At 34.0% G+C, this 13,493-nt stretch overlaps 1 protein-coding gene across 1 annotated transcript in view; it reads right to left on the bottom strand.

The window, feature by feature from the left end:
- Window positions 1-13,493, bottom strand: part of LOC128177464 (DNA polymerase alpha subunit B-like) — a 32,609-nt gene that overhangs the window by 4,105 nt on the left and 15,011 nt on the right. Inside the window, exons 3-11 of the mRNA XM_052844173.1 lie at window positions 7,799-7,890; window positions 7,111-7,171; window positions 5,676-5,791; window positions 5,244-5,464; window positions 3,542-3,630; window positions 3,018-3,173; window positions 1,011-1,073; window positions 754-802; window positions 435-559 (exon numbers count right to left, since the gene is read on the bottom strand). Coding sequence (XP_052700133.1) covers window positions 435-559; window positions 754-802; window positions 1,011-1,073; window positions 3,018-3,173; window positions 3,542-3,630; window positions 5,244-5,464; window positions 5,676-5,791; window positions 7,111-7,171; window positions 7,799-7,890 — 972 coding nt within the window. The remainder of the gene's footprint in view (window positions 1-434; window positions 560-753; window positions 803-1,010; window positions 1,074-3,017; window positions 3,174-3,541; window positions 3,631-5,243; window positions 5,465-5,675; window positions 5,792-7,110; window positions 7,172-7,798; window positions 7,891-13,493) is intronic.

Below are 13,493 nucleotides of genomic sequence, written 5' to 3'. Positions count from 1 at the left end.
CAATTCAGCCTATGCCCCACATCGACGTACATTGTATGCCCCGAAAAATACGGTAATTTACTCCAATCTCTTTCTCTAAAATATAACAGAATATTTTCACTTGTCACACACCTGGGTCGATATCTTCAATCCTTTAAAGGTAAAATGGTTTATTATAAGGACACCGTCTTGTACGTATTTCATTTAAATGTTAATGATGCATTGTGCAAGATTGACCTTTAATTAATCCAATCACAGCTTACATAACACGTTAAATACTGATGCAATCATACTTCATCAATTAAATGTATCTAACTGTATGTGAAAATTTAAGTAATTGTTCAGTGATCAAGCAGTAAGGATAAGAGAAGTCTTAAGAAATGCCTTGTACTGTGCAGTCTTCGAACAGAGCCTTAACAAATTATCGAACTATTACAAGCATACACAGACAGTACCAATATGACCACGTCTGGCTTGTCTTTCCTGATGTACTTCACTAGGTCTGCCAGTGGCTCAAATGACAAGTTGTCTGATGTTGAGAACGGGCCAGCAGCAATTAACAAAGTCATATCATTGGAACCTACAAGGAGGGAAAAACAAAATTCAGTGATAAATTTTCAGTGCAAAACTTGTCCTTCAAATGCACAAAAAGAATTTTTTTTCAATGCAAATGTATGTATAAGAGAGAACTCGCTTATCTGATCTTGATTCAGTGTATATATAAGAAAGTAAAAAGAGTGATTTTTATTCAATGTGTATATAAGTAGAACTCACTTATTTGATCTTTATCATTGGAACAAGAAGGTAATGATTGCACCACACCCTGAAAAGTTAATAAGATTTTAATAAATGTTTTGAAAGGCAGAATCTATAATTCTGACTACATGTATTTCATTGAACAGACTACAGGTTTGAATATGAAACTAGTTGAGTGGGAGGAAATAAGTTGCACACTTATCAATTTCCTACACTGGTGGAATTATATATTTTCTTACATCTAACATTTTCTTTACGTGACAGACAAATTTTACCTCATACAATTTTTTCACAACAAATTTCTGTCCAGAGGTATTTATTCCATCCATTGCCACAATCTGTAAAATTATACAAATAAAGCAGTATAAATATTTTCAACTGAAAGAGCCTGTGCAGATTTCAGTTATGTGCTATATTTAAATTACGAGCTATATTAGTTAACACACAGGGGAATACGAGAAAGCAGTTTTTAAAATCAATCCTGTAAATGTTGATACAGGGATATTTATGTTCATGGGGTTAAACTTTGAAACATCTAAACATGAAAGTATCTGCCTAATGTAAAATGTGCAACTCATGGTATGTTGTCTCTCTTCTTTTTTAAAAAGAATACTTTCATGTGATATCATATACATGACTGTAGATTTGGGAAACAAGAGGCCCAGGGGCCACATCGCTCACCTGAGCAACAATTGCCATAATTCTGATCAAATTAGCATTACAGTATCAAAATATCTTGACAACTGAGTACAGTAGATCTTGCAAAAAAAAAATTGAAAATCTGCCAATTTTTATCCACCTCTTATTTTTTGGTAAATACCAAGCCCCTTTTGATGTTGTACCTCTAATATTTTTTTCTATTCCTATATACCCCCCCCCCCCCTCTTCGTGGCCCCACTATTCTCTAGGGAATCATGGTTTCATCAAACTTAAATCTACCTTTAATCTCATAACCTGTGCTTTCACACTAAGTATTGAGTTTTGGACCAAAAACTTTCCCAGAATATTTTTAAAGATTTTCTCTATATATTCCTATGTAAAAATTCAAACCGCCATCACGGTCCCGCCCTACCACTAGTGATTTTGCAAACTTGAATTTACACTACCCGAGGATGCCTCTACTAAAGTTTAAGCTTTTCTGGCCAAATAGTCTTTAAAAAGAAGATTTTGAAAGAATTTCTCTATATATTACTAAGTAAAATTTTATCCCCCATTGTGGCCTCACCCTACCCCTGGACTATTATTTAAACAAACTTGAATCTATATGATCTAGGGATGCCTCCACTCAAATTTCCTGGCCCAATACTTTTGAGAAGAAGACTTTTAAAGATTTTCTCTATATATAAAAAGGTATCCCCCATTGTGGCCCCGCCCTACCCCCAGGGACCATGATTTGAAAAAACTTGAATCTACATTATCTACATTTCCTGAGCATGCTTCCAATTTAATTTGAGCTTTTCTGGCCTAAAAGTTTTTGAGAAGAAGATTCTTAAAGATTTTCTCTATATATTCCTATGTAAAACTTGAACCCCCAATTGTGGCCCCAGCCTACCCCCGGGGACCATGATTTGAACAAACTTGAATCTACACTACCTGAGGATGCTCCCATTTTAATTTGAGCTTTTCTGGCCTGATAGTTTTTGAGAAGAAGATTTTTAAAGATTTTCTCTATATATTCCTATGTAAAACTTGATCCCCCTCTTGTGGCCCCTCCCTACACCCGGGGACCATGATTTGAACAAACGTGAATCTACACTACCTGAGGATGCCTCCACACAAGTTTAAGCTTTTCCGGCTGAATAGTTTTTGAGAAGAAGATTTTTGAAAAATACCAACAAATTTTTAATAATTCTCAATTATCTCCCCTTTTAAAAAGGGCGTGGCACTTCATTTGAACAAACTTGAATCCCCTTCACCTAGTAGTGCTTTGTGCCAAATTTGGTTGAAATCTGTCCAGTGGTTCTTGAGAAGAAGATGAAAATGTGAAAAGTTAACAACGACAACGACGACAACGACAACAACGACAACGACAGACAACGGACAAATTGTGATCAGAAAAGCTCACTTGAGCCTTTGGCTCAGGTGAGCTAAAAACTGAAATATTTAATTTCATTCAAATATTTCCTCATACACAACAGCATATATAAAGATCAATGATACACAAACAGTTGATTTAACAGTAATTGAATAAAACATGAATTAAAAACACATAACCCCCCCCCCCCCCCACAACTTTCAAACATTTCACACTTACAGTAGATATGTACTGTATATATTCTAACCTGCCCAGGGAACAGAGAGTACTGCTTGAGATCACTCAGGTCCAGAGGGACGGAGCGACCGGCAGAGGTGTCCCGTGACCCCTCCAGGATCACAGACTTGGCGTTCATCTTGCCCAGACTGTCACAGCAAATCCTTCCCACCAGTGTAACTTCTTCCTGCGAAAATATGGACATCCAGTACAATACTCGTAAGGGTTTCTTATGTTTAGTGAAATTTTTGCTTCATGTCACTGTATTTTTTTTTTATTACAACTTGAGTTTTGCTACTTCAAAAGGAAGTATAAAGAATGTATACAATACATGTATACTGTATAATTTGTATTTTATTTCACCTAAATCTAGCAAAAGATTACCATAGTTTAAACTCATTACCATCTGGTATTTATAAATTCTTCACTAAACAGAAATACAGTTGTAAAGTTTCTCTATATGCATGCAAGTATTTGTATGACTTTAATGAATCTAAGAAAATCAATGAAATTTTCTTTGAGTACTAACATTCTATCACTTAGGTTTGACCTCACCTGAACTGGCAGAGCAACATGAGAAAACTCTTCAATGCTGTGTTTCTCCTGAAGTTGTGTCGCCATTTCATCAATCATTTCATTCAATACTATAACCACAATAACATATATGATTACCCTAAGCGAGGAAATGCATGCCAGTGCATGTACCGTATTTTCCCGACGACTCGTCGAATTGCCCATTTTTAGCCAAAATTTTAACAAAATCCTACGATACGTCGATCTCAGACCATACGTCGATCTTATCACTTCAAAATGGCCTATAAAACTGCAGTAACATTATCAGTGTATGATGCCACGATGTCACCGATATTGCTACCAATTATTATTAATGAATAACATTTAAACAATTACGCTTTATACTTATGCATCAAATTTTCAAATACCGGCAACTTCTACAAAGTCGCTTGCATTTTAAACAATTCCCGATATCGCGTGTTATGCAAAACTAAACTTACTTTGTCAGAAATATTTTATTCCCAAGCATTAAAATAAGTATCCACTCTGACTATCGCCAGTGTATTCGCCATTACGTAACCAGCCACCTGTTGACTCGGCGCGTGGTCAACGTTTGTTTAACAATTTCCGGTGTCATAGGCATGCACCTGTCTCGTGTCGGACTTCAAAGGGGGATCTCAAGTGCAGAAAGCTTAGCAATTACTATGATTTGATGAAACTTGTTTACTTTGTATCCAGTAATGCAGTTACACGCTATTATTTTACATAAACACTGTTAGAAATAAATCGATCATTTGTACGACTTGATAATGACGATATACGACATACATACGTTTCCTAAAAAAATTATCTAACAATAATCAAAGAATTGGACAATAATTAATCAATGAACTATAATCACTCTTATAACGGTACTCTTTATATACACAGGGAGTGAAATTGCCGTAAAGATCTCAGCCTTAGGGCAAGATTATTAACACAACCGGTGTCAGCCTATTGTATAAACAGTAGTATTGATAATTGCCGATTACGTATTTTAAGATTGAATTTGACCATTAAATATTTCTGATTTATACTTTCCACTAACAACTCTTTACAAATAAAATAATTAAATTTAAAAAAACATCCCCCGGACCTACTGCAATATTTTCTTCCATTCAAACTTGGTTTCAATTTCACTGCGCAATGTTATCTTCCTACTAGTGATACATAGAACCATGTGACGATGTGTTTATAAAAACGGAACGGAACTTAATTGATTAAAGACAATATAACATTTTTTAATAACTGTTGTTATTATTACATGTATGTATTTAAGTGTTGACAGATGAGTGAAAATAATAATTATTAAAGATGAACAGTGAATTCAACAATGTAATTTTCAATCACACAGCCAACTCAAGATGATTAAAACCAAGATTTTTAATGCTATTTTAAAAAAATTTCTGACTACGAGCCTACGACAAGTCGAACAAGACGATAAGTCGGGTGCTCTGCTTCAGAGGAAAAAAATACCGACTAATCGTCGGAAAAATACGGTACATGTAAATTGCAGCAAATTTAATAACAATATTAAAATTTAAAAATTTCTTGAAAATACATATTTGGCAGATTCAAAATAAAAATTTCACTAATTATGCATGTATTGTTACATTCTATTCATCACTGGCATAAACTTGTTAAGATTAGTTTTGAAAAAGCTTGACTAAATTGGTTTACAGTTTTTTTTCCATTATCATGGTACCTGCGGCTTTGTCAGTCAGTTTCTGGAACATGTACTTGAAGTTCTGGCAGAGGTCCTTCATGCTGTCCTTCTCCTCTGGGGACATGTTTTCCATCGGATCATGAAGTTTGATGGTGCATTTGTTTCCACTGCCGCTCCACTTGGCATTGTCCACATTCCCAATGGAGGCTATGACATCACCAGCGTTTGTCCTCGAGTTGTACTTCTTGGACGGTGTTGCCCTTTAAAAGAGTAGAAAATGATTTTGTGAATATTTCTGAATAAAATCAATGTAAAAACAATGAGGAAAATTGGAATGAATGTTTATAGACTTAAATGACAATAAAATTTATTTCCTTTCATAGTGCTATGTTTCGGTATTTTTCATGAAGTTTTTTCTCACACAGTGGTCTTGAAGCCAAGTTTTGACTACAGAATGTAGAGAAGTCTTACCCCACAGGAGAAAAACTTGCAGGAGAGAAAGGCACTGCGGGGCTTCTGGTGCTGTTCTGAAACCGCTTGATAGTTGGGTTGTCTGGAGTAAGCTGCCTCTTCTGTGCTGCTGTTCCCTGTTCACAAAGCAAGTTGTACATATCCACATTCAGGTTGATATTTAGTTGCAAATAAATTCGTTGTAGGAAACTGATTTTATTTAAAAATAATCAATCGACTAAAATGTTGATCATTGTATAGTTACTGTGGAATCATTAAATTTCGTGAGGGCCAATTTTAGCGGATAGCTTAGATTTTACAATAACGGTATGTGGGGATGTAATTTTGTGTATCCTCTTAAACCTACAAAAGTAAATATGACTTTATAACTCCAATTTATTAATTCCTGGATGAGAGAAACCCATGAATTCCAGGAAAATTGAGCCACCACGAAATCTGATGATTCCACACTCCACAGTAATCCCCAAACATAATACATGTATGAACTAGCAACAGTACCTGTATTTACATTTTTCAAAGCCAGTTTTACATGTAGACGCTTAATAAAATTAATTCAGGATGGATCTTTTCAAGTCAAAAATACAAAACGTATTTGGTCACGTAATCAAATTTGTAGATGTAAATATACGAAGATAGTGAATATTTTGAGACAGATTTACATGTATATAAAAATTCCAAGATGAATAAAATTCAACATTTTGCTACTAATTGGAAAAACATTTTATATACACTATATATACAGCACCAATCAAGGTATTACCGATAAGGTAACATTTTCATCCACTATATGATGTTCACTAAACATCAGAAGATTTAAAATTTATGAAGATCAAAGATCTTCTGTCTGGTGGCAATTGCCTCAGCTAATATAAATTATCACTTGCAGTTTATATGTCCTGCATTGTTTTCTTGAACATAGAGAAATCTGAGACAGCAGACCAAATAAATGTTCATGGTTTTTTCTTCTGAAAATTCTATCAACAAAATGATTTCAAACTTAATTATTTCAAGAACTATTTTATTTCTATATCATAGTTATTTTAACATACACTTTGTTTATCAAAAGAATGCAATAATTAAAAAGTTCGCAATTTCTGTTCATGTGTGATTTTCATTTGGTGTTACAAATGCATTTTCCTTCCAATTTTCTCTTTTTGATAACAGCACACACTTTCTTTATACTAAGTATTTCCATTTTTAATTTGTGCTCTTTTTCCGCCATTTCCAGCATCTTCTGTTTAATGTTGCCCTGCGATACTGGGGCTTTTTTATATTGCTGCCCAGACTTGGCTATATGTGTAAAATTCTGGTGCCTGGACTGTGTAGCACACTGGGTGGATCTTGTTGCCGAAGCCATTTGCCTCGTTCTGTCAATCTTAAATCTTTTCAGATTTAAGCTTTAAAAGTGAAAAAATAATTTGAGTAATACACGTACCTTTGATGAAGGAGTACCTCCGTAGGTATTGTATAAATTCTCTGCATCACTGATGTCCACCCTGAATCAAAACAAAGCCCACGTTGACATGCAAATCCAAGTCAATACCTTTTAACAAGAAATGAAAAGCTTTTGCTCTCTTTTAATTTTATGCAAGTATTGATAGATATTACGGTGGTATGGGATACCTGTTGATATTAATGTGGATAAAAGAACATCATAATTAAAAATCTTTCACCATTTAAGAATTTTCAATGATTTATATCATATCTGACCAAAAAAAGCTTTAAAATATTTTGGAAAGGAAAAATTGTAAAAAGCTCAGGTGTGATTAAAACTCATGACTTATAGATTCGTAGCTATTGCTTTAACTCACTAGGCTATGCTGATAGATAACAATTTTGTAAATGAAAAAACTTACAAATTTAATATTGGTTTTAATGTTTATTTCGATAGGAAGTACGTATGTCAGAATATAGAGGTGTCCATATCACCTATTCTCCCTCGTACAATCTTCTTTTAATTGTATTCATTTAAATGTAGAAGGCACTCTATTACAATCATTTCACTTTCAAAATATCCACATTAGCTTTTTTCTCGATTCTTGCATTTTGGCCAAAATCCTTCTGAATTTTTTTCTACCAGTAGACTAAGACAAATGATTTTTTTTTTTTAGGAATAACCTTACCCTTCTGATACATTATTGATGTTATAAACTTTCTGCTGGGTCCTCTTGTTCAATGGAGTCTGTGGCGTTCTTTGTGTTTTCTTAGCAAGTTTCTAAATATATCAATTTGCACTATTAAGTTTTAGAAATTTTCAAATTTCAATTTACATTTACAGTCATCAACAGAAGTGCAATAGTACTAAATGTAAAGCAGAAGCATCTAAGTTATATATTGCAGAACCAGTAACACCAATTTTATGCATTAGAAAAAAAAAAGCGGTTGATAAGAGCAGACTTAAACATCTCTCCAATTTATTTTTTAATGCACATTACAAACATGATTACTCATGTGTATGTGTGCTTGCTCTTTTGAGATGTTGTAAAAGCTCTTGGCGCCAATAAAGTTGTCAGTCGACCTAAACATAATCTAGGTTTTAACTCAATCATCTCACAACAGGGTATTATTTGAACTCGGAATAATTATTTAACTCGGAATTCAATAAAATTCTGATTTTAGCTTTAGTTGCTATAGTTATACAATAGTTTTGCAATAATGATGATGCATGGTGTAGAAGAGAGCATATGAGGGTTACATTCATTGACACACCTTATATAGTATTTTTAAAATTATCATTTCTAATTTTAAAGTCTACATGTGTATACATATACAACTATAATCATTTCAATAAAGTGTGTATGTACGAGTCATGTACTTTTATATTTATTTTTTTAATTTATTTATTGGTTTTATTATTTATTTATTCATCATCTGTTGTGTTTTTCTTTATTTACAGATGGGGGGGGGGGGGGGGGTTAGTTATTTTTGTGCTCTAATGTTTGTTGAGACATGCGCAGAAGGGTTAGTCCATGCCTGGCATGGACTAACCCTTCTGCGCATGCCTCAAATTTGCTCTTCGATCTCTTTTCTACCTGATGTCGTAAACAATTTACTTCAGGCCAATAAAATCCAATATTGTATCCGAAAACCGACGCAGAATTAAACATACGACTACAATAGGTACGGTGATAGACTTCCTTTAGCGTAATCTACAACATGTACACTGTAACACTGCACAGCAGACATAACGTTATGCACGAAATCACCTATTGATAAAATTCCATAATCTCCCGAGTACCGTCACCTGTACTTGCACCCGCGTTGTACAACAAACTATCTCCGGTGTCGATCGCGACCATTTTATCCACAGCAGAAAATAATCACGTTAAAATCTCTTCTTAACACCATATACACACATCCATTCTCCCCGACATGTAAGACGCAGACTACAGGAATGCTATCGTCACTTTTAACTGTCTGACGTCACGCTCACACATTTTCCCGAACTTTTTTTTCACCAGCGATTTTAGCCTATAACACAGTGCTGCTACATGCGGTGTCAACTATTGAATTTATATGCATTGTGCATTCAGTTTAGCGTTGTTGTCCCCCACCCACCCCCCGGTTTAAAAAAAATTTCCTATTTGGGAATACTCCCTCTTCTGTTTAATGCATGAAAAGATATTTGGATGAGCACACCCCCCCCCCCCCCCCCCCAACCGCACACTTTCAAAAGCTATGGTACGTGCCTGCGTATGATAATGAAAAGAGTAATTATAGGCGCATATTCTTGATTTATAGCCGATCTTCATTCATTGATGTAAAATATTTACCATAGACATCTATAAAAAAAAAAAAACAAAAAAAAAAAAACCATATAACGTTATAATATACTGCAGTGAAAATCAATATTCAACGTAACATTAATATTTTAACATTTGTATAAATTTTATCTATCTTATTTGTCAATACATGTCCATATTTTTTAAATTCAATTTCTATTTATTGCAGTACAATCAATATCTTTCCCTGGTCATGTAATTTCAACCCCCTTTGGGTGTAGTAACCCGCATTTTCAGTCTGAAAATCCTTTAGGATGGCTACTTCTCGAAAAATTCGTCATCCATTCTTTATTCCTCTACCAGTGTTAATAATGCAGTCATGACTTTTCTTCAAATTACGAAAGACTATTGAAAGGAAAGGACTAAAAGTTTTAAAATTTCAAGATCCGCCCATATAATTCCACTCCCTTTAAAGGCACCTATTTTCATGTGCAAGCATGACAAAATCACTCTCAAAATGACGTTACATTTACTATGACGTCATTCTAGAGTTGATCACTCTAGCTGAGAAGAATATTTTACATGATATCCCCGAAGCAAACTGAAAGGGGGAGGGGGGGGGGGGGTGGTTCTTAAAAAATGATGGTATAGGCCTACTTTAGTTATTTCCCGTTACTGGATCATGTGTGTTATACCACTATTTCCATGCACGCCTTGTTCATGTAGCATTGATGTATGCAATAATGTCTGCTTTCTGCTTGCACCTTGCACTTCGCTTTGTTTTTATAATTTTGCCTGTAAAGCCTGTCCTTGTTGTAGATTAAATATACTCTCCTTCAGCCTATAGAAATGCATGTTTAATCACGTTTGCTTCTGTAGTATATGCACCCTCTGATCCTTAAACACCCTCTGTAGTATGCTAGCTAGCTTTGTAACATAACTGCATGGTGTACGCCTTTGTGCATATGCGTATGGGTCACTAACCAGCTAATCCAAGCACTATGGACACTGGGGGTTCTAGCTTGTGCTATTGAATCAAACCTCACCTGTATTTAACACCGAAATAGAGTTCCTTTTACGGTTTTTAATTCCGTACTAAAATTCGTAGAAAAAAAAGATAATTTTAACTTTCAATTTCTATTTGATAAGATCTATGACATTGTGTAAGTCAGGGTATATAAAGCGTATACGGTCATAAGTTATGTTTTATCGTATTAGCTTATCGTAGGTCAAAATTAAATTCATTCTTAAGCTAGGTTAATCGATACACCAGTACATATTTGTTTGATCGACCAAAACAACAAAAAACAACAACCACAAAACATTTTGAAAAATTATTTTATAAAAAATGAGGATGATAAATTAATTTGATTTTATTGTTGTATTTTTTAATGAAAACCGGAAACATCATTACGGCTGCAAACAGGATAAAAATTTGTTATAGAGCAATTTTAAAACGATTATGATCGAGATCAGTTTTTCGTTTTCATTACTTTGTTCAAGTGTGTTAAAATTGCAATTTTTCTTAAATTTTGCGTTTTGTTTTCAATTTTTTTGTAAAATATTTATGTTTGATAAGTGCTTTATGTGATTTTTGCTAATTATTTTGTTTGATACATGGATTCAAAAGACATAAAGGAATAACCTTTGGTATGTGTTTATTAATATATTACACATCATGATCATACACATCAATTACTACCAAGTTTTAGCTCTAAAATACCCATTTCGGGAGAGACTGATACAATTAAGGCAAAACATTGTCCGATGACTTCAGAGAATCAATCGTCACAAGTCTGAAATCAACAGATCAAGTGGAGCCATTGTTGAAACGGGGTTTATTCCCAAAGTAAAATAATTCAAATTCCGATTTAATAAATCAAATTTATAACCATATATTTTTTCCTACGAATAGATATGCGCGTTCATTGTTGATCTAGCTATACACTTACAGAAAAAAATCACATATCGACATTTTTAAAGATTTCTGAGGTAAGTAAATATTTATAAAAATCCCGTTTCTGATATTGAAACCGCAGAACATTATACATTAATATACAATGTAGTTTTTAATGTTAACTTCACTCAAATTTAAATATAATGAATGTATTTTAGTATAATTATGAGTAAAGTATAATTCTTCTTCAAGAACAACTTATACAAGATATTATCAAAACGGATTTTGGTATGCTTTTTTACCGATAGCGTCACGATCAACTTTGTCAGTTACGTCACGCATAAACAATACACACCGCCGGTATTAAAACTTTATGATTGGTCAGCTCGTTTTCTTAGCCGGAGTTATAGATATATGCACTCTTACGCAATTCCAGAGCTTATGGATTTCACAGAACAGTTCATTTTTTCTCCAACATAGACTTTCCCCTTTTATTTAAATTATATGCAAAACTCACGTACATGTTGACCCTGGTTTGCGACAATGGCGTTAAACAAAAATTAATTTGTATGTACTCCGTGTTAACTTCATGTACATTGAATAAATGTATAATGTACATGTATTACCTACTTACTTACCAATCGAAATAATAGACATGAATTTTTCTTTTTCTACACCTTTCTATCGGCAATCAACAGTCAATAAACGAAGTAAACGATGATATGAAAGAAGCTGATACGGAAGTGGAAAGTGCAAAGGGGGTATACTGGTACGTACATACATGTATGTGTACGTAGAACTGAGCCATCTTCGCTGGGCAAGTGTCAGACTCGTTTATTCTCCTTTTACCCCACCACATTCTGTGTATATAATCAATACTAAAATATCCTCATACATTTTACCGCAAATGTCATTTCTTCACTTGTCGCTGAAATTCTTTTAAACGCCATCATCAGTCCCATATACAGTGGCGTGGTTTGTTTACATATAAAATGACAACTCTTGGTCCGCTTTCCGGGTTCGATAAGCCAAAGATTGTTTATTAGGAGAAAGTTTGGGGCAACTAAAGCGACAACTATGAACAGAACACCCTTGCGAATGTTATTGTCATTTAAATTTTAGACCAAGTGGTTTTATTTGACCCTTTCTGTTTCGCAGTAAAAATTGTGACTAGTGTTTGTAGTCTATTTTAGAGAATCTAGGTACTTGTAGTCAAATATAAATTCTAGAGGTTTATTGATTTTAAACTTTATCTTCATTAATTGGTGGATAAAATGTGTTCTAGAAATAAACAAGACAATACAAAAAATAGTTTTTTTCTGCTGTTGCGACAATTAACATGCGTAAGAATTAATTTTCGATCCGCGCCTGACCTAGTAATAATATCAATAGTGAAACAGACTGTGCTATTTTATGCAGAATCTTCCTTGAAAATGGCTCGATACACTAAGTTTTTATGCAAAACATTCACCCATTAATTTTCTTAAAAATTGGTATTGCACACCACAAGCATCAACCATGGCTATGATTTTATTAAGCAACCTAATGTTTATATTATCAACCACTCTACACTTGGTTGAACACGAACGATAACTCTGTTCTTAATATCATCGTTTAATTCAAAAAACCGCTAGATGGTGAAATAAGACATACATCTTAAAAGATGTTGATGTTTTAACATAAATCAAAGTAGAATATGAAATGAAAATCGACCAGTACTTACGTATTTTGAGAATATTATCCGAACACTTATACTTCCGCTCGAAATTGCACAGGAACTGAACAAATCTCGGTGAAGTCTCGTGAACATTCATTCGAGCACCTCTGGATTTATTACATACTTAGCAACGATAAAGAAAACATTCCGAACACATTCGCAGGGGTGCAGAAGGAAGTTCTAAATGGATTATATGCACTGATTGTGGTATGATATATAATGTTACTTTGTTCAAAACTAGCGTATTTTTTTGTGCCGTAAATTGCAAGTTTTTCGTAAGTATCGTATGCCCTGTAGCTACATGTATATATATAGTCTAAGCCATTTTTTCTTCGTAGAGCTATGTATACTGTATGTATGTTTGCCACAAGTATACACTTTCGAAAAATACCCCAATTCCGACAGTCACGAGTAACACAGTGAATTTTTCATTCTCTGATAAGTTGTTCTATCAGGGCATAATTTAGTTTGCACTAGCAGCT

Source organism: Crassostrea angulata, chromosome 3 (assembly GCF_025612915.1).
Source record: "Crassostrea angulata isolate pt1a10 chromosome 3, ASM2561291v2, whole genome shotgun sequence".
Taxonomy (NCBI): Eukaryota; Metazoa; Mollusca; class Bivalvia; order Ostreida; family Ostreidae; genus Magallana; species Magallana angulata.
The sequence above is the reverse complement of the archived record's forward strand: the minus strand, read 5'-3'. Positions and strand labels throughout refer to the sequence as shown.